Source organism: Emydura macquarii, unplaced genomic scaffold (genome assembly GCF_026122565.2).
Source record: "Emydura macquarii macquarii isolate MOO-44397 ecotype Brisbane River unplaced genomic scaffold, CSIRO-AGI_Emac_v2 contig_2422, whole genome shotgun sequence".
Taxonomy (NCBI): domain Eukaryota; kingdom Metazoa; phylum Chordata; order Testudines; family Chelidae; genus Emydura; species Emydura macquarii.
Window position 1 is genome coordinate 26694427 of NW_027132559.1, and position 21908 is coordinate 26716334.

Consider the following 21908-nt stretch of genomic DNA (forward strand, 5'->3'; position numbering starts at 1 on the left):
AACTCAACCCCACCTAGACCAACTTGGTAGTGAGGGGAAAATTCCTTCTCAGCCACCCTAAAAGGGAGCGGCTAGTGTAATGCCCACAACAGGTCTTGACAAAACTTGGTATTTCACCACCTAAAGGGGAGGGAAGGTAGGTGCTGCCTCAGCCTGCTCGATGTGAAAAGGGCCTTCACTGAATGGGCTGCCCCTTTTAAATGTTTCCACACATCCAGAATTCCAGGGGATGAGTCAGCATCGCCCCTTGTTCTCTTTTGCAACAGTTTGACCTCTTTCTCTCCCCCTTCCACCCCCACCACCATTAAGTGCTGTTTCCTTCATCCAGCCGCCAGCCAAATTCCACCCCCCTCCCGCTTAAAGGTGTGATGTAATCATTGTTTGGCTATACCAAAAGGAGGACAGGAGACATTACATATGGTTTTAATCAGGCCACAACTTTATTATTAGATGTCTAGGACTTCCCGGCAGATAAAAGTTTACAGTGCAGGTAACCCCATGATCATCCAATAACTTCCCGGGGGGATTCTGCCAGTCCCCCCACCCCTCTTTTTCCATCCAGGTACCCAACCAGTCCATCTCAAGTGGGGGCAGAAGTTTGCCAGCTTTGTCAAATACTTTGGTGATTATGTAAAATGCATGAATATCAACTGGAAACTAGAACAAGATCTCCAAACTCATTTTCACTTGTTCCCTGAATTGGATGTAAACAGTGGTTTCCAGAGATGTATAAGAAGTGCATTTAACCTTGTCTTCCACACCAAAATACTAGTTAATGCAGTCTCCATGATGGCAAACCTCAAATTAAAAACAGGTTATTCATTATTCGCAGCAGATTAAGATACTGTATGATATACAATATAATCATTTGAATGTTGCACTCATATATATTAATTTTCTATTCATGATGTTCTATTCTATATGTTTTGTTTGTTACTATTTGAGAACTTGAATAAGGGGAAGGGAAAAGGTTAAAAGGACACATTTTGTGGTGTAGCACCAGCAATGGTATGTATTTAATATGAATTTCTAATATATATATATATATATATATGTATAATAATTTATTTCGTTCCACTCTATGAACGATGCACTGCTTTGTTGTTCCAGGAGGTGTTCAATGCCCAAACAATAGTGCACTTCAGGAAGCACGTAGCTGTAATGAACACCCTTGCACTGTGTACCACTGGCAGACTGGGCCATGGGGCCAGTGTATAGAGGATGTCTCTGTGTCCACTTTCAACTCATCTACCAGTTGGAATGGGGAGGCCACCTGTGCTGTTGGGATGCAGACAAGAAAAGTCATCTGTGTGAGGGTCAACGTGGGACAAGTGGGACCAAAAAAGTAAACATCTTTGAATTATTATTTATTAAGTTAACTATTTTATTTTTTGCTTCTTTTAGAGACAAGTAATCAGCTGAGTATGGATTTATTTGCAAGGGAAACATTTCAACTGATTGTCAAGTCTGCTCTGATGAGTAAATAACAACTTTTAAAGGCACAAAATCTAAAATGCTGGCAGAACTGTGGAGCCAAGAATAGGTGATTGCAATGGGGGATTTTTCACTACAATGGACTCTGCTGACTGCTCCATTTCAGAGGTGTCAATCAGGGACACTGATTCCAAGCATCTTGGTCCAATCCATCTCCTCAGTTGTTGATCAGCCAGCAATTACCTCATGCCTGCCATGTGGGTCTTTGGAAGGCACGGCTTCACCTCATGTCATCCCTGATTTCCATATATGGCAGTTAAGACTTTTGAGGGAGAGGGAAGGGCAGATCACACATACTCCGCCACTGTGGAAGGCTTCAGAGTTGAAAGCCATTTAGTTACTACATTATTCCTTTGAGGGGCTGGTAGTAGTTTGCCCCTCAAGATTCAAGTAGGACTTGGTAGCTGTGGATCTTAGTTTGTATAGCTCTACTAGACTCCTTACCATGGAACCAGGAAGGGCCAGGATAGAGATCTTAATTTGTAAACCTTAGTATACATATTGGATTTGTTTCATAACCAACATTTTAAGCAGTCTATGTGACCCAACAGTTTAATTGCCCAGTTAGGTGTAAGACCATGGTTCAAATACAAATTAACTGGAAGTGAAATGAGTTTATAGTATCTCACAAAATCACCATACAGTTTCTCACTCTCTAGTATGGTCCATATCTCCTGGTCAGGAGAGGTCCAGAGGTGGAATTGCTGATGTATTGAAGGGCAAGAACAATGTGGCTTAACAGAGCTCTTTAAGAAAGTTTCTAAAGTATCTGCTCTCATTCTACGCCTTTGCCCGGTGCCCCCATTGTCTTGCTTTCATCAGCATGGTGGTCATTTTAAATTCACTTTAAAAGGAAGAATGGAGTGAGGAAAACTCATATACACAATGGTTAGCATATCACATATTTTAAAACGTGTACACATGCAACCAGATTCAAATGCTATTAATAACCATTCCATGCCATTTTAGTGGGCAACCATTTTACTTTTTTTTTTTTTTTTAATTCATTCTACAATGAGTTTTCCTTTGATTTTTAAATCAGCCGTTAGCGTGCTTGCCTTTTATTTGACCTTAAAATTTTGGAAGCAGGACTATTGTAACTTGTCATAGATAAATCCTGTGAAATGAGAACAAAAAGGCATTGGTCATCTTTCAAACTGTCATGTTAAATTCACTGAATCATTTTTAAAGAGCAGACACTTGACATGAGAATGTTAATAGGAACCTCATTTTAAACTCCCCTCCATAAAACGGATTACTGTGATATGATAAAATCAATATTATTGGCCTTATCTACCGTACAAGTAACAGACTTCAGCTCATATCATTTCTGTTTAATTTCACCTTGAATAAGGATTGGAAAAGAAAATCAATAGCCTGCTTTAAGCCACATACACTGAATACAAACATTAACAAAGATAAAAGTAGCTTTTTAATTGAACCCATTAAATACACCAGATAAAGTAAATAAATTGAACCAATTGCCTCATCGAAGGATTTCTGAGTAAAGGCTGGAACCTGCAGTCGTCATGAAAAATGCTTTGTGCTGTGTGACATAAAATGACCTTAAAATGGTCAGAGAGAATTGGTGGAGAGTTCCCCTTTCATAGAGGAATTCTCTGCCAGTTGAAAGCTAGTGGGGGTGCCTCAGTCATCCCCACCACCTCTGGTGTAAGGGAAGGAGAAGACATGTCAAGAATATTCTGTGGATGGGAGGTGGGCCGTGTTCTGCTGCAGAATTTATACCAGTTATGGAAGTTAGAACAGGCTCCCTGCTACTCTTAATTCCACTGGGGCTGGGTACCTGAGAATCTGGAAGCTGTAGCCAGCTCCCTGCAGCTGCCAGTCCATTTCATCCAAGCACAGTTTGGATGTAGCGGAGAATCAAGGTCATAACATATAATGTCTATGCATAAATAGACACGAACACAAAATGCATGACATCCTTTACATGACAAAATACACAGAGGAAACAATCCTGATAGGGGAATAAACTGGATAATCTAATTGGTCTTTTCTGAATCAAGTGTCTGTGTTCCTTAACTCAGAAAATTTTTATTGGCTTTTGAGAGCACATAGCCAATTTGAATCACCCAGATTTCTAAAATCCCGGAAAACCATAAAATACGTGAATGACTCAGAAGAACAGGCCTCAAATAGGGGCAGGTGGCCATACTGTAGAAGATTAGTTATTGATATAAAATGTCAAGAACTGTGTTAAAGGTGGTCTGGTCTATACGAAAATGTTTTGCCAACATAGCAAAAAAATCACCCTAGTGTAGACATGGTTCTACTAGCAAAAAAATCCTTTTGCTGTTATAGCTTATTTTGTTCAGGGCACTGGTTCTTTAAAGAGTTCTTTAAACCACTATAGGTTATACGAGTTCACCAAACAAAATAAGCTATACTGGTTTAAAGAACTCTTTTGCAAATTTAAGCTGTCTCTCCACTAGGAGGGTTTGCTGGTATAATTATACTGGCAGATCCTTTCTAGTGTAGATAAGGATAAACATAAAGGACACCTACATTGCTGGAATTAAATGACCATCCTAAGAAGTCTCTTTATATCAATTTTCTTCAGTTCCTCAGAAATACAGATAACAAAGACTTCTTGCTCTAGATTTTCCACCCTCACGCAATGATTGTTCTGTCTCATGCAGCTCAAGATTACTTGCATCTGAACTGCAGGGCTTGCTTTCCTGCAAAGGGCAAATGGAATCCTTATTCTTAACTGCAAAGCTGTGCAGCGGGTCATAAGAATATTACTCCCATTAAATGTATTCATACGCCTAGCACCTTGTGCTACATTTGAAAATAGAGAGGATAGCATTTAAATGGTTTTTAAAAAATCTAGCTGTGGGCTCAATCATGAGCAGTGCTGAGCAGCTTCCGGTGCTAAGCATCCCTCAGGAGTTAACACTGATATAGAATGATCATTCATTTTGTAATGTTCCTTTTTTTTCCCCCCCCCCCAGATGCCCTGAAAGCCTTCGACCGGAAACAGTGAGGCCTTGTTTGCTTCCTTGTAGGAAAGACTGTATTGTTACTCCATACAGTGACTGGACATTGTGTTCTTCCTCATGTCAGGAAGGTAATATAATTCACTGTGTATTAGTCGGGAGATTATTTAAAAATAAACCACACTCCTAGTTAATCAGTGTGTCGGCTTCTTCTGACAGATTGGTATTGACAACGTTTTTTCTCTTAGATAGTGCACTTGTATTTCAGAGACTGGGCAGGAAAGGTGATGTATTAATTACTATGGTGAATAATTATTTTACTGAATATCAAAACAGCATACACAAAACCTTCCGTTGTAACATTGTGCTTACAGCTGTTGTTTCCAATGGACTGTGTGCAGACACTCTACATTTTCTTTATTACTTATTTATGTATATTTTTGTAATATTTTTGTATATTTTTTCCACTCTGCCTATTCTTGTATTGCAAACTCTTTGCTGAGTTTGCCATTTTACAAACAGCTCATTAATTACATAGAAAGGAATACTATAATACCATTGAAGGTTCCAATACAGTTGTACAGCTAGAACAATATTTTAAACTTGTTTAAATGCAGGTCAGATTTGCCCTTGAATGCACACATACTGCTCTGATTGAGTTCATTGGAAGACCTGAGAGAGTATCCCAGGGCAAAATTTGGTTCTGTGCTTGTTTTAACAAATGTGCGTGATTGTAGTTGGCCTAACAAAGGTTAAAAGTCTCTATCATGTGAGTCCTAAACCACCAGCAGAAGGGGTTCTCTTTCATTTTTGTCTGTTCCCTTTTATACTACCTTAAAAATCAAAAGAATATAAACCACAAAAATAATGAACATTCAAATTAATGTTAAGGTTCTGAATTAAATACACACTACAAAGTATTTTAATGCACCTGTCAGCTTTTAAAGCAAGTTACGTAGTATAGATTTATTTGAATTTTTATTGCTTTGTAATGATCGTTACTGCAGAAGTGCGACAAAACTAATGTTGTCCACATAATTCTGCTTTATCCCTTTTTTCTCTTTTAAGCTTAACAGGAGGTATTCTTCTAATATTCACTATTATAAGTACAGTCAATAATGTAATTCCATGTTCATGTGTGTTAATCCCCCTATGGGGCATAGTGATTGCTCACTGTCACTTATTATCAAAAAGTATGAGATTGTTCCATCAAATATATACCCTTTAAATGTCAAAGTCAATTCTCCATGCTTTACAAAGGACACAAAGTCATTTTTACAGTAATTCCAATTAGTGATAAGAGCATGTACAACTAATAAAGGATTAGGGAGATTAAATTTGTAATGTTAAAAATATGATAGCTGGGACCATTGAATTTGACAGTACAAAATATTGGGTATGCTACTTAAACAATGGAATCAATTATTTCATAATAACCATAATATTGCTACAAAGCCGTAGAGTCATTTCTATTATTCTCTAATTTCACAGCGATATTATAATTTTCTCATTGACATGCTTCTGCAGGGTCTGTTCTCTGACAAGGATGCAAAACTGCCTTGTTTTCTTTCCATTATTTTGAAGAGGTTCTTAATAGATTCAGCTTAGCCTTAAGAACATGTACTGCAAATTGGAACACATACTGAATATGAACAAAATAATAGGGATGGGCAAATGAGATAGTAAATTTGATTAATAGAATGAATATTATTTCTACTGTGTAGCCAAATGTTATCCTAATACCTTTGAAACAATGTTCAGTTTCCATTGATCACCAGTTCCTGCTGCTGCTGTCAACAGCATCTCTGGTCTCTTCCGCCTTGCAGTTTGGCTCTTGCTCTGGCAACTTTACCTGGAAATTCCTCCTATTTTGAAGAATACCCAGGTGGCATAGTCTCATGTATCAGCTCTTATGTTGTCCCCCTCTCAACCACTGATGTTGGAGAGTGGCCCAGGGAGGGAGCCTCTGTCACTGCCTAATCCCCTGACTCTTTGGAAGCTTTTACCAGCCCAGTCAGTATGTCTTGGAGCAACACTAATGCCCTAAGTGAAGTTCTAATTTGCAGTTTAGGACCAGATTGCCACAATTTATCCATATGTGGTTTTTAAGGCTATTGTTTTACAAAATGTATATTTTTTACTTAAAACTTCTAGATTGTCGTAGCTTTAAAAACAAATCTGTGGCGTGGGCTGTGGAGTGATGCCAGATTTATGGTTCCACTCATATTTTTTTCTGCCCAAACTTCTGACTTTTAGAATATGACCAGAATCTAAATTTTACTGGAATAATGTACTATTTACCATCAATTATAAATGTCTATAATTAAAAATGTGTGAACAGTACATTAAGTGGGAGCAGGGAAATAAAAGTTCACATTTAAACATGGTGCATGCTCTTGAGGAAGGTTCTTTGTCTATTTAGGTAGGATAATATGAGTCCCATGTGGGAAACATAGATATAGTTGAAGAATCTTGGATGAAGACGAATGCATAAATTAAATCTGCCACACACCTCCTGGGTGTGGAGATAAGGGTAAAAGAATTAGATTTTGATATTAGGTTGTTTAGGGAATGGGGTTTTATTATTCACTGCATTACATACATTTCTGCTTATTTCTTAATTTTAAGGATAAAATGATCTATGAAGCTGTATAGTATAGTACCATACCAGGCCCATCTAGCATTTCACTTAGTCATACATTGTATGCATTTATATTGTTATTGACAGACATGCTATCTGTGTAATACTTCTTTTTCACCCTTTGGCTGAGATCAAGTGTAATGTTAGGTTAATATCATTACTTTTCTGTCCTGGGCAAAATAACTTGGTCTTGTACCACAATGGAATCAATTATGTAATATGTTAAATCTTTTCTATTTCTAATTACTAAAATTCCAGTATAATCCTAATTCTAGAAATCTGAATGTGAGGGGAAATAAACAAACTATTGCATTCTTGGTAGGGGATGTCACAGTAAAGAAACAGTCTCGCCATCGAGTCATCATCCAGCTCCCTGCAAATGGTGGCCATGACTGTCCAGACACATTATATGAGGAAAAGGAATGTGAGGCTCCTCCCATGTGCTATACTTACAGGTAACACTAATAAATTATGAGAAATTATTTATGTCTCTTCAGCACACACCTCCTGTAAAGCTTGTTGAATTTAAAGTGCAAGAGAAAATAGGGTACAATGCCAAGTCAGGCCTGGTAAAAGCAGGTGCAGTTCCTTTGACTCTGATGGAGTTACGCCCATTTCCCTGGGGCCTGTATTTGGCCAATTGTGTTAACGTTCCCTTGGATTTATGTATGGATTCCAGCCAAAGTGATTTGTTTCTAATTACACATATTTGACCTCTGCAGATATAAACGTCATACATCCCACTACATCAACTCTTTGGTTATTAAATTTCTGATGTTTGAATAATTATTTCTTAGCAGTTCTTTGGGAGCACTGTGTGAGAGCAGTCAAAGGTAAAAGCTTTCTTTCTAAATGATCTAAAAGTGTTTCATAAATTAAATACATGTAGCATTACTGAAATCCAGTCACCTCTGTGTTGGAGGATGAGAGGAAATAAAATTTTGCCACAGCTCAGGAAGGTATGTACACAAATGGCTTTAAGCTATCCTTGCATACAATCCAACCCCAAAACTATCCATCAATGGGTACATCTCCTCATAGATTACATCCTCATGGTTGCTTTAATCTACTCGAGCAGACCCAAAGGACCTTGCCAGCAGGTAAGGATTGTCAAGACAGAAGAGTAACCTATCCATGCCTCCCACACCTTGGGCTATTTGTGTGACTGCATAGGAACCACTATAGCAGCTCTATGCCATCTAAGGATTCCCCTAAGTGAGTACCATCCTCAAGTAGCAAGCCAGATTTCAAGCTGTTTTGTAGTCCCAGAGCAGCACAAAGCAGTCAAGGTGTGGCCCCTGATATTTAGACCTTTCCACTAATGGGAAATGTGTTGAATTTAATTGACAGTACTACATAAATATAATTTTGAGGGAAAAACATGTTTGATTCAGAAAGTAATATCTTGTTTCTCCCCAGGTAGGAAAGAACACCTTTTTGTTTTTACTAAATGCTGCCATTCTGTCATAAGGATCCTGATAAATGTCCTTTCTGTTGGCAACAACAGAATGGAAAACAAATTGAGGTTATTAATGTATTACCTTGATCCTGTATCAGAGAATTATCACTTCCAATCCATTAGATTACAACATATCTAATTGAATGGTATATGACGATATAATTACAGTGCTCGAAGCTACCCAAAATGCAGCACTCCAAATATAATTTTAAAACTTTCCTTTGACGTGCCAGCTTAATCATTTTATTCCTTAAACATTGGCTAGTGTTCAGCTATTTAACACCTTCAGAACCAGATGATTTCCTAGAGTTTCACTTGAGCCACATGAGGATTCTGAGTGCAGGGAATACAGGGTTTCAAGCAATGGTAGTCAGGGCAGCTTAAGTTTCTTGGAAGGGAGTAATGTTAAACACCCTTCCCTCTACTCCTCATGCACCCTTCTTCTCTGGCCTGGGCGTGTGCATGAACACACACACACCAAGCTCCCTATTCCTTCCGCAGTTCAGGAACCAGCACAAGGAAATCAGGTTACACTGAAACCTGGGGCTAGAGGAAAAGAGGATCTCACATGCAGCCACACCTTGATAGATCCCTTGGTACCTTGGTAGTGCCAGAGCTGATGGTTAAAGCACATGAGTGATATGAGTTGTGTGCATTTTATTTTTTTCACTTTGAATGGCTCAGTTCAACTGTGATTACAACAGGACATGAGAATAACCATCCTGCACAGGTTTTGCTATATTCAAGGCCCTATGTTTTCTGTGGCACTCTAGACCTAACTTCTATGGCATTATGGTGGAAATTGTGTAGCAGCTTTAGAAGAATTTTAAAATGGATGTTTATAATGGAATTAAATACGCAATGGAATAATCCAATCAGTACGGTATTTATTTTATTTATTTCAGTCTTATAAAAATTCCTCATCCCTGTTGTTTAATTTGATTAAATTCATTTAGTATTTTCTCCACTGTTACAACCCAGCCCCATGTGTCACTGTATAGTCACTAGCCTGTTGTAAGTGGTCCCAATCTCTGGATCCCATGTGTGTCTAAGCCAAGTGGTCTGGCTAGAGTCTAATTATTGTTCCCAGATAAAGTGCTATGCACTCCCTGGCTCAAAGCTCGTGTCCAACATCCCTCTTTGGGATGTTGGGTGCTGCTGCCCAGCCTAGACCTGGAAATCAGTGTCTGAGAACCCCGAGCCTGTCCCCCAGTCACTTACACACCCTCAGTGATCCACCTAGTCTGTGGGCACTCTGGATTTTTAGTTTAACCCCTCTGGGTATAATATGGCATGAAAGCAAAGAACACAGGCTTAGCAAAGGAATTTTTTAAGCACATAATCTTTACTCTTGAAGCATTCAAAAGTTACAGATCTTTAAAAACAAAACAAAGATCCTCCAATGCACCCCTCCACTGGTCTGATCTCACCTCTTTTAGTTTGAATGAAGTTTGCTGATGTTTCAGAGTAGGGTGAGTGTATCCTGCTCTCACCCCTATTGCAAATCCTTTGGTTGTGTGTGTGGGGCTAGGGTGAGGGGTGCAATGGACCCCCTCTTCCCCCCAGCACACACACACAGCAAAACCTTGCTTTTCAGTAGGGCTTCTCCTCTGTGTCATGCTCTCAACTTGGGAAGCTCACGCCTTCTCCCCGCAAGTCATGCTTGCTCCACTTATACAGAAAATTATTGTTCCATGGGAGTGGGCCAGTTGCTGAAAGTCATTCAAAGTTGATGGCTCCATATTGCTGCCTTGATAACTTCTCACTGGTCCTTCAGTGAGGTGTCAAGCACTTGTCTCAGGTAGGGCAGCTGTCTGCAACGCAGTACAATAGGTTGTCTTTGGCACTTCCAGGCTTGTGCCATCACAGTGTTCAACGTTTCCACACACAGAACAAGACGGGGTTCATAACTTGACTCAGACATAGCCCACTTTGTCACACCCACCTTTTCAGTTTTCAATATGCTGTCATCCATTGTTGACTGACCGTAAAATGCTCTCAACACGTCAACACAGTGAAGGCGCCCTTTCGTTAAATGGATGTGTGTACACAAACCCAGTCACTACTTTCCTATGGACAATATAAAACATGCTCAGAATCATACTAACCAAAATCAGATTATAAAGAAAAAAGTATCTAAACATATTAGTACTGCAGAATTTGAGGTGAAATGTCAAAGTATACAAGACACAGATACACAAATCCTGGCAACAGCATTATTCATTATTTATTTGTTGAAAACCAGTAGAGTGCTTGGTACTTTAAAATACATGACAGAAGACAATGGTCCTGTTCCATCCTCATGCTGGCAAATCCAAAAGAGAGAGAGTGCCACCCAGATTCAGCTCTACCTCGGTCGTTAAGATGGTCTGCCAGGATATTCAGTTTGTGCATTATTGGCAACTTTATCTCACTATCAAAGCTTTTGGCAACAGTGTGATTGCTGGCAATGTAGTGACATTCCTTAGTGAGCAAGCTTTGGAATTGATTGGTCTCCCATCCTAATGTTAGGTCTGTACCAAGAAAGCCACCAAAACTGATCCAATTCTGATTGAGACTGTTGCTGGGTTTGGCTTTGACTGTTCTAATGTCTGATCTTTTCCTGCCATTTAATATAGAGCAGCTGATGAAGATGAGAATCAAAAACGTCAATTTGGTGCTCGTCAGCAACTACAACTCGTGTTAAAGTTAATAGGAGCTATAAGCAGAGCACAGCAATAACAATAATAATTATTATTATTAAGAAAACTCAACATGCTTCATGCCATTGTAAACTTTTGTTGTGGATAAATGTCATAGGCTAATAATAAGTAATAATGTATTATTGTTTCTGGAGTAACCTAGCATATTTTGCTCACTTAAGTTTTGACTGATATAATTTAGATGTATTGTTTCGAGTTTATCCTTTTCCTTGTTGCAGGTGGAAGACCCACAAATGGCGCAGATGCCAGCTAGTACCATGGTATGTTCGCCAGGACAGCCCAGGTGCCCATGAAACATGTGGGCCTGGATTACAAGCAAGAGGTAACAGACTTTATTTCTATTCTTTATTTCCTAAGAGTCAGTGGCTAGACTGGTTGGAAGGGAGAAGTAGTTGTATCTCTCCCACACTAAGGGTTATCATTGCAAACATAAAGACTAGAAACTTAATGTTTTATTAAAAGAAATGAAAGCCATCAGAGGAAATTACTAGATAACCTGTCTGGCAGGACCTAGCTCACACCAACCCCTGGAAAATATTTTTTCATAAAATATCTGTTTTAACTTTTTATTTAAATATTGTTTCAGTATGTGACTAAGGTTAATGCTGCTCCTTGTTTAATTATTTTCCACATACTTCTTTTACCAAAAGAAGGAAAAATCTAAAATTTATTCTCTTTACCTGGGCCCAGTTTTTAAACATGGGTTTAATAAGTACACTCTCAAAAGCCTGTCTTTTTGCACTTATAAGTAGATACCGTAGATGCATAAATAGTTACCTTCTCTGCCATGAAAATGCTGATTTGCTTGAATGTATGTGGCATTTTGCATGCATACACACATTTTTGGGGCATGCCCATTATGCATAGATCTGAAAATCTGTCTCCTCCTATATGTCTTCCATATGATAGCAAATAATTATAGTAGGCAAAAGCCTGGTTTCAGTGTCACCTGTTCTACAGAGAATTTTTTGTGCTAACATATTCACATAAATTTGACTGCATTGCATAGATTGAGATATTTTTGAGGATTATTCAATGAAATCAGTGTGAAAATTATAATTACAATTCCCACTACCTGTATTTACAGTGATGAAATCGCTGTGAATGACCAATCAACTGTGAACTTCAGGATATTTTTCTTATAGACTCTAAGGCCAGATGAGACCAACAGGATCATCTAGTCTGACCTCCTGCACATTACAGGATATTTTTCTGTTTTTTGAATGAGAACTTTGATCCATTATCACAATATTGTCTCAGTAAAATTCAGAGGAGTTTTCTGAGCAAGAGATGTTACTGGCAGCATAAGTGAGGTGTTCTGGTTATTAACTTATGTGTAATGTCAAAGCAGGTTATGATATTCTTTAGGTTTTCTGTAGAGTAAATCTTAACCAAGTAGCTTTTACAGCTGATTCTAAAGATGTTACAGGAAATGAATTTAAGGTATACCGTGAAATGAATCCTGAAGGTATTGCCTGCTAATACAAAAATCTTCTGACTGTGTGTAATTCTCATGATGGTATACCACTAGTACAATCTATTTCTAAACCTCGCAGCTTCTTGAGGAAACAATTAGATTATGCACCTAGAAAATAAGATTTCTCTCTTTGATGGGAGAAATTCAGGATAATACAAAATGTTGCCTCCTGGTTTGTATTGTCATGGTAGAAACAGCATCTAAATCTGCAGTATAGTTATGACTTTTGTCTCAAAATCAGTACTCTAGACTGAAGTAGACCCTAAATTATCCTAGCGCACAAATTTTTTTTTAGTGTACAATGCACCATGGGAGTTTTACTGAGCTCTCCTTATACATTGTACTGTAGTGCCTTTCACAGACTGTACATACACACACAGAGACACAACACGTAGTTTTGGAAATACTGTGGACACGTTTTTCAAACTTGATATACCGCAGTGGCAGTGTTTCCCTAAAGCTAGCAGTTTTTGAATGTGCTGAGAGAGGTCAGTTGGGTTCTGCAGACTCAGTTAAGCCAGAGTCTTCTTACTCTATCTGGATATGAGTGGTGGGAGTAGTTCTTTGGAGAGACAGAGAAGACCTAGGGTATGGGAGAACAGTCTTGAGTTAGGAACCTTAGAAGTAGCCAAGCCTGCTGTTAATGAAGCCAAACCCCAGGAAGGGGATGAGTTTTTTCATTCTACATAGTGTGTAAATTTAGCTTTAGAGAAGATTGGAAAAGACAATTGTTCACTTTTGAGATGGAGACCCCATTCCCTCTCTGGGCTCTCAGATGGATACCCTAGAATTCATTTTGCATGTCTATGTGCTGATATGACCACCCAAATATGAGAATTGGATGTCCAGTTTAGGCAATGAAAGTTTATGGCTGCTCAGTACCTCTGCAAGTCAGGCCTGAATCCTCTGTTGGCCTAGTCTCCCTTTTAGGTAAATGACAGAACTGTGCATAAGATAGGACCCATATACTAGTCTCAGTGTTTTTAATCTCTGATGCACATACAATGCTAACTCAGATACAAGTTGGTCAACCTATCTTCTGCTTCTGATTCAAATGGGGCTCAGCTGTGTTCTGTGAGCACTGCAGCTTGCAATCTGTGGTACTGATTGGGAAAAAAAAGAGTAGGAATATGATAGAATTTGGATTTGCTGCTGTTACTTTTTCTAAAGTCACTATCGTCAATTCAGTCCAAGAATATTACAGGTGTTTTGTTTAGAAGGTGGAGTTGATTGGAAACCTGTTTAGAAGTTTCACACAAGCAACTGTTAATCCTGTGATGTGAAGCTATGTAATTTACTCAGCAGGGTTTTTGTTGTTGTTTTGGGGGATTTTTTTGTTTGTTTGGTTTTTTGTTGTGTAGGATCCAGTATTCACAGATGAACTATCACTGCATGGATTAAGAATTTAAAAAATTACTCATAGCCTCAATTCTTGGGTGCAGAACAGAGTAAAAATAAATCTTTTACTTAACTGCTCTATGATATTAATATGTGCACTGTAGTCTAACAGGAAGGGAAAGACTGCTATAATTTGAGTCTGTTTTACTGCCTGGCAATGAACTGTTTGGCAAAATTGAGCAAGGCCAGGTCAGCTCTTTTAGTGGCAGAAGAGAGTGACATAAATAGACTTTTTCCATTATTTGAACAGCTTTGCAGCCAAAATGGCTGGAAACTGGAAATTGAACTTTTGTACAGAAATAGCCCAAATTGTGTAGAAGTATTTTTGTGCATTCTGGAGAAAATTGGTTCATATTTAGCTGAGTTTTGTACATCTGAAAATTGCATACTGAGTATGCACAGTACATGTTTTTCATGACTTTCTTATAAGGTGATAATCACTTCTGTTCAGAAGGTTAACATATATACCACTAAAGTTTCAATTTTCACCTTGAAAATAGGGCTTAAGTGGAACTTAAGTGATTCTGATCCTCTGCACAGAAGTAAATTTCATTCAAAGTGTGCAGCTAAGAAATACTGGACTGTACACAAACGTCTGGCTAATTTGCATCTGTACTGGAAACTGTTGTCCAGTTTTGAATGGGGCTGACACAAGAGTTCCACTGGAGAAATTGGCCCTGTCCCTATTAACCTTGTAAGCTGTGAAAGTTAGGAAGAGTTGCTGCAGCCAATGAGCCAAACATTGCACAGGTTGTAGAAAACAATATGATATTACATTATCTTAGAGTTACAGTTGCATGTGATCATTTTGTTAGACTATTTTGTACTGCACATTCATGAACGGGCAGAGATAATGTTTTGCGAGGAATCTTACCTTTAAGCACTCAAATCAGGAAATGCTGCTCCTTCAAATATAAGCTCCTCTTAATGTAATATATGTTTATATGAGTTTACAATAAAATTACTGATGTCCTCATAGGTATTTTGGATAGTGTATTTAAAGTTGTCTAAATGTTTGGTTTTCTTGTTCCATGGTGTGTGTGCGCGCATGTATGTGTAAGTGTAGATATAGATATATCCTCTTGGTGGAAAAAAAATTGCCCTTTGTGAATAAATGAGACTTTAAGATGGATATTTGTTGTTAGTATTTAATAGTTTCTAACACATTGGCATGAGTATTACATTTCACCATCCTTTAGCTGCTCTGTGATAATTTTCCTATTATAGTGATATGCAGCGATGATCATACAGAAGCAATCTCAGAACTTTAATTTCCTGTGGATCTTACTTTAATTTTGAATTCCTATTCAGTGGAACAAGTCATTCTAGTTTTTCTATTTACAAGGATGGTCCTCAATTTGGAAGTTTCTCATTTGCACTATGAGGAGATATTTGTTTCCAAATCTTATTAGAACTATCCTGTTCTGGCCATCATTGCCTCCACGCAGTCAGCATCATATACAATTTAGCAGCAGTGGTGTTAAAGCCAAAGGAACACATGCCACAAAGTGGACAGGCCCCACTTATGCAGACTCATTAGCACTTTTTTCAAACAAAACGTTCTGTACTGTTTGTACTGTGAACACACATCAATCAGAAAAAGAAATTAAATCTGGAAGGAAAATGGGGAGAGAGATCATTAAAAATTAGTGGAGAGGAGGATGGTTCTGACAGTTTATGGGTGTAGTTAGAATGACCTTGCATAATATTGTAACCCTAATATTCATGTTTGCGTTTTTCAGCTATTTTATTACATTGGGTTTGGTTGACAGTAAAGGTACCAGAGTGAATCATAACATTAGGAGAATGATTCATCCTTCAAGACAGTTCTGCTTCTAGCTATCCTGTATAATGAAGCTCTTACTGCAAATCATGTCAGTGTAAATGAACATGTCACAATTTTACAGCTTAAGTTTGATGTGGAGGAAAGACAAGAAAGGGCCTTTTTTAAATTTTGTTAACAAAATTGCTTTTCTTTCAACATGTATTTTTAAGAGGAAAAAATATTGAATTTCGGTGGTCATGTAAAGTGATGGACTGATATTCCTGACTAAATCCAAACATAGTTCAGGCGTGGCTTCCCTTGATGCAGATGTTCCAAAGCATTTCATTCCTGACCTGCAAAATATTGCTGTTTTGGTCATGGATCTTCCCTTGAACATAGATGGGCAATCATGGCAAACAGTGTTAGCATATAATGTATGTAAGCTTCCAGTAGGGACAGATCACCACAATCATTTCACCTGTGTCAAAATCCATTCTTGTCTTCTAGCAGTGAAAAACAGAGTGGAAATGCACCTTGCTCTCCATCTGCACATAACTGACGACTTTGATTTACACTTGAGTGTACACTGTAGCAGAGGGTAATAATGTGTTTCAGTATGAAGTTTTAAATTGCAATACTTCTTTAGTTACCCTAAATGCTTCAGTCATCACTGAAATATTACCTGGAAACAGGCGTGAAAGACCTGGAGTGTTGGCAAATCGGGGAAAAGAGCAAATTGGAAACATTTGATTAAACCAGATTGAAAATGTTTTATGGTGATGTTGACTACAAAGGTAAAATAAAAAGAACTCCTTCCGAGTCTGTGTGATGGCAAAATGTGAATCCCACTTTAAAAATTGAGTAATTCTGAGGATACCTGGAAGAGGTTTCAACATTAATTTGAACAGTATGTGAAAGTTGTACTTGTTATAAAACTTATTAATTAGGCCAAAAATCTCACATATCAAAGGATGTATATAGTTGAATGTCAGAATAAAATCTCTGGGAACAAATCTGTAATGGACTAATTACCTTCTAATGGATATGAAAATGTTCTCAGGAAAGGGGTGTCATAGTGACATATTGGAGACTCTTACAGGTGGATGCAAAGCCTGCTACACGTGGCATCTGAAATATTCCACAAATATTTTTAAAAACCCAAAGAATGTCACAGAGAATGTGAATTTTGTCAATAATTTATATTTTATAGCAAAAAAACTCTGATTTTGAAGGGGGAAAAACGTTTAAACAGGAGCCTAGGTAAACTGGGCACAGGCAGACAAAGCAATCTGTGAAATGCTGTGTTTAAACTAGGTAGTTGAACATTTGAAAGACAGGTATTAATCATTGTTAAAAGGCATTTTCATACTCACTGGACCATCTCTTAGACTAGACAGTGTAGCTGTTCAGCCTCCTTTGTACTGTGTGTACATAACCGGAGAAAACTGTTTTTGGGAAATGATAGAGGGGTGGGGAAACTGCTCTGGATTAGAGTGAGGGCAAAATAAATTCCAGATGAAGAATATTGAGTAGTAGTAATGAGTTTTGAGATGAGGGATGTTACGCAAGTCATTTATTTTTATCTGATTATTCTCTATATTTTTAATCAACCTTATTTTATGGAAGATGCTGTTTTGTGTGTGTGTGTTTTATGCCATCTGCTCTCAAAAACTGTGAAGTCCTTCAATCTCTAAGGAGAGTTAGAAAGGACCAAAGGGGTTTCTGGAGCATAATTCCAATCAGTCTTGTTCAAAGGCAATAGACAAGCTATCCTCTTCCTGTGAGGTGTGTTGCCACTTGGCTACAATGGGGACTCACAAGAGAAGAAGAGAAAAGGGCCCAAGGAGAAGGTATAAATTAAAGGGTGTGACAAGGAAGAGGGGCAAAACATGAGGGAAGATGGCATTATTCATAGAACAGAGGTACCAAGAGATTGGGTTCATGCCTTGATAATTGTAAAGGAAAATGAATAGTCTCAGACTGCATTAACACCAAGAAATTGATATTAAAAAGGTACATTTACACTTTCTGCAAGAAACAAAAAGTTTATTGAGAAGGCAGGAGCCAAACTCTTCAGCAAAATTAGATTTAACAACATTTTTCCCTGCACACAGAAATTTCCAAGATTTCCAGTTTCACTACAGAACATGGCACATGCTGTTTCTTGATATGATCAGTGCCAGAAATATTCCACCACACGTTGTCTCGTGTTCTAGAAGATCTCACAGGAGTGTAAATACACTTGATGGTGTAACACTTGTGATCAGCACTGATGCCGAACACATAAACAACTGCACAGAGTACTGACATAGTTTGTATCTTGCTAAGAAATAAAAATATTTTATCTCATATTAAACTTGGGATTATAGCAGTTTCTGTTTAACGCTTGATTCTGAGTGCTCTAAAATCCACACAGTTACTCAGATTCCCTAGAAATTTGGTGTGCATTATAGGGCTTGGGGTTCTGTTAGTGATCCAAATTTGGAGCATTTGATTAAGGGGTTCCCAGATACAGCCGCAGCAAAAAAAGACGTTTCTTAAAGTTGAGAGATTGTGGCAACCCTTTTGTGCTCCCCAATAGGGTATATCTACACAGCCCACTGAAGCAAGACTCCCAGCCCAGGTCGACAGACTCAGGCTAGCAAGGCTCACGCTGACACTCTAAAAATTGTTGTGTAGACAGCGCTTTGGAGTTGTGGCTTGGGCTCTCAAGCCCACCCTCCTCCCTGGGCTTGAGAGCCCAAGCCACAACTTAAGAGCACTGTTTGCACAATGATTTTTAGAGCATAAGTGCCATGTGGCAACCCCACTAATCCAAGTCTGTCCGCCTAAACTGGGAGGCTCACTTCCACGGGCTGTGTAGACATACCCACTGAGATTAGACCAGGGCTCAGATCATCACAGCAGCGTGTTCAATGCTCTAGAGTTATCCAAAAAATGGGGATAGTACCCACCAGCCCTCTGGGGAAAATGAAATTAAAAGTTTGTGTGAAGATTTTGCTACTCTTGTTTAGCTCATCAGAAGCCTCTAGTGCTTTAAAATGACAAACTAAAGGGATTAAATTGGACTAAGATTATTAGTAGCTCTGCCACTGGCTTGCTGGGTGACCTGGGGCTAGTCACTTCACTTCTCTGTACCTCGATTTCTCATCTGTAAAATAAGGATAGTGATGTAAAGTTCTTTGAAATATACTAAAGAAAATCTCTCTATAAAAGCTAGGTTTTTTTATTATTTCTTAACCACAGTCGCATATCCGCTGCAAACCAAGGTGAGGATAAAGTTGTCTAACTGGTCACAAACTCCTACCAACAAACATTTCTCTTTCCATTTAAAAAGAAAACCTAGGAAATTAAATGGGAAGAAACGTTGTTAACACAGAGTGAAGGTCCTGCTCTTTTAGAACATCAAGTTCAGCAAGGCTCAAACTTCTGAAAACCAGTAAATATAGAGTTAAAGTAAATGCCCACCAACCTCAACTCTTCCCTCTGAGCAATGCCCCAATATGCCCATAACACACACTCCCACTCTGCCTTTTCACTATAATGGACAGGTGCCACCTGCACTTGCATAATGGTCAATGAACCTACTCCCTGAACATAATATCGCACTTGTAAAATTTAACATCACTTCATACTCTCTTATAACCCTTTCACACATACACACAGGATACCACCTTAACCTACATTTTCTCCTCCCCATCATTACATCCACAGACTGCTCTCATATTCCACCTCACTACTGACAAATACCCATGGCAAGTAGACCTGAGTGACCTACACAATTCTGTTCTGAAATGATGCAGACAGAATCTCAAGGTACATATGCACCTCTCTTCTTTGATAACACACATGGGAAGGATAGGGCTCAGACCCAGATCCCCTCATATCACAATCAAACCTGTTCCAGTGTACTCCTCCACCTTTCAGTACAGATACATCTAACATAGTGAATACAGCTGGAGTGAATGTATATAATTCCCAGTGACTACTGACAACTCCAGGAAGGTTGAGTTAAGATGCCCCAGTTGTTTACCTTAACTCTTTATGTCCTGGCTTTCTGCCTGAGATATCACTGGGCAACCTTAACTCTGAATTAATTAATTTTTTTGCCATTTAATAAATAAATTGGTGAGAATCCTTTGTAAAGCAAAGGGTCCCCAAAGCCATTTCATTTATAAACTTTTAAAATACCATTTTTTGTTGCTTGGCCATTGCACCTTAAGTAATTCAGTAAAAAAAACAAACATGGAAGGAAACAAAAATGATATTTTGTATTTACCTATCCATAACAACAGATTTACTAAAGTACAGCATTAGTATTTAATTACACCAGCATCAAAATGTATTAGCTCATGGCCCCATGTGGCTTAGTTCAAGTGACACTATCAGAAATTTTTTTAATTACATCGAAGTCCCTTGTCTAGAAAATGTAGAGCGCAGTTTATTTCACACCTGTCTTCTGGGAGCTAATAATTGTTAAATAGGGAAACAGTCTCGTAAGTGAATTGTGTCCACTTTACATTTGATTTTTCTGTTAACTGTACTCTTGTGTTTTATATGAACACTTCACAATCACTTGTTTCATCCAGTAACAGAACAAGCACATTCCTTCCTCTCACTGCTAATGTGTGTGATCAATTTGATGTGGTTGGGTGGGATTGATTATTAGCCAGGTACTGAATGCCTTAACAGCAGTTGAAAACACTGTGTGTAAGGTAGCTTGATCATAGAGCTCCACTGGCATTTATATAGCATTATTAAGAGACATGGGCTTGATCAGCTGTGCTGAGCACCTGAAGCTCCCATTGACTTTAGCTAGTGCTGTGGATGCCCAAATTAGACCATATGTGGAAAAAATGCAAATGACATTATAGCAACTTCTTAAATAACAAAGGCCAAGGAAAAGTGCAGCTGGATTATTTACTTAGTCACGGTATCATATCAATAAGTTTCACAGTTGTAAAAGTCCTGCATTGTGCAGTGGACAAACTAACCACTGTTTAGCCATTCATAAACATTGAGTATAAACTTTTGAAATAGGTACCTAAATCAGTAGTGTAACACAGTAAAATTGAATCTAAAGCCAGTCATCCGGACCTAGTGGTAAGGAATGGTGTGGTGTTATGGACACAGAGAGTCAATGTCAGGAGCAAATTCAATATCATAATCTACGTTGTATGTTGTACTGTCATGGGGGTGAAAGCTTTAGTTTTCAAGGATGAAGCTTTCTCTGCTTTGGTTGGTTCAGTTCATACTGATAGCTGATCCCTGAAAAGCAAAGGTATTAGCTCCAGAAGGAGACTCTTTATCTTTGTCTGCCTGCTGAAAGTTAGATGCCCAAACAAAATAAGGTTCTGAAAGAGGGTGTGACAGGCTGGATATGTGTGTAAGTAAAGCAAGGCCTAATAGCCAAGAAAGAATTGGTTTTAGAAAAATTCCATCCATAGTAGTGAAACTGCCTTCCTCAATGAACAGTGTGTAGGGCCAATCGGAAACCACTTTACTAGATGGGCAGACTGGTGGGTCATTAAGCCTTTGAAAGGTGGTTATTAAAGGTCATTGGACGATGTCAGCTGATCATCTCTTAAACCTTGGCTAGACAAAGTCTAAGGGCTAGTTGGCACTGAGAAGTTATTTCAGCATAGCTGCGTCTCTCAGGGATGTGGAAGATCCACACCCCTGGGAGACATAGTTAAGCTGACCTAACATGTGGTGCAGACAGTGCTAGGCCAATGGAAAATAAGCTACCTCCTCTTGGGGAGGTGGTTTACCTACAGTGATGGGAGAACCCCTCTTTGCACTGAAGTGCTACAGTGGCGCTGCTGCATCTGTGATACTGTAGCATTTCAAGTGCAGACATAGCCTTAGAGGGCAGGTCTACACTTAAAATGCTGCCTTGGCACAGTTGCATCAATCTTTGAGAGCTCTCCTGTCAGCATAGTTCATCCACCTCCCTGAGAGGTGGTAACTATGTCAATGGGAGACACGCTCCCACCAACATAGCGGTGTCTA

General features: G+C 38.7%; 1 protein-coding gene across 1 annotated transcript in view; it reads left to right on the forward strand.

The window, feature by feature from the left end:
* Nucleotides 1-21908, forward strand: part of THSD7A (thrombospondin type 1 domain containing 7A) — a 451937-nt gene that overhangs the window by 356926 nt on the left and 73103 nt on the right. The window contains exons 12-15 of the mRNA XM_067562127.1: nucleotides 1111-1345; nucleotides 4470-4585; nucleotides 7418-7550; nucleotides 11475-11578. Of these exons, the coding sequence (XP_067418228.1) occupies nucleotides 1111-1345; nucleotides 4470-4585; nucleotides 7418-7550; nucleotides 11475-11578 (588 nt within the window). The remainder of the gene's footprint in view (nucleotides 1-1110; nucleotides 1346-4469; nucleotides 4586-7417; nucleotides 7551-11474; nucleotides 11579-21908) is intronic.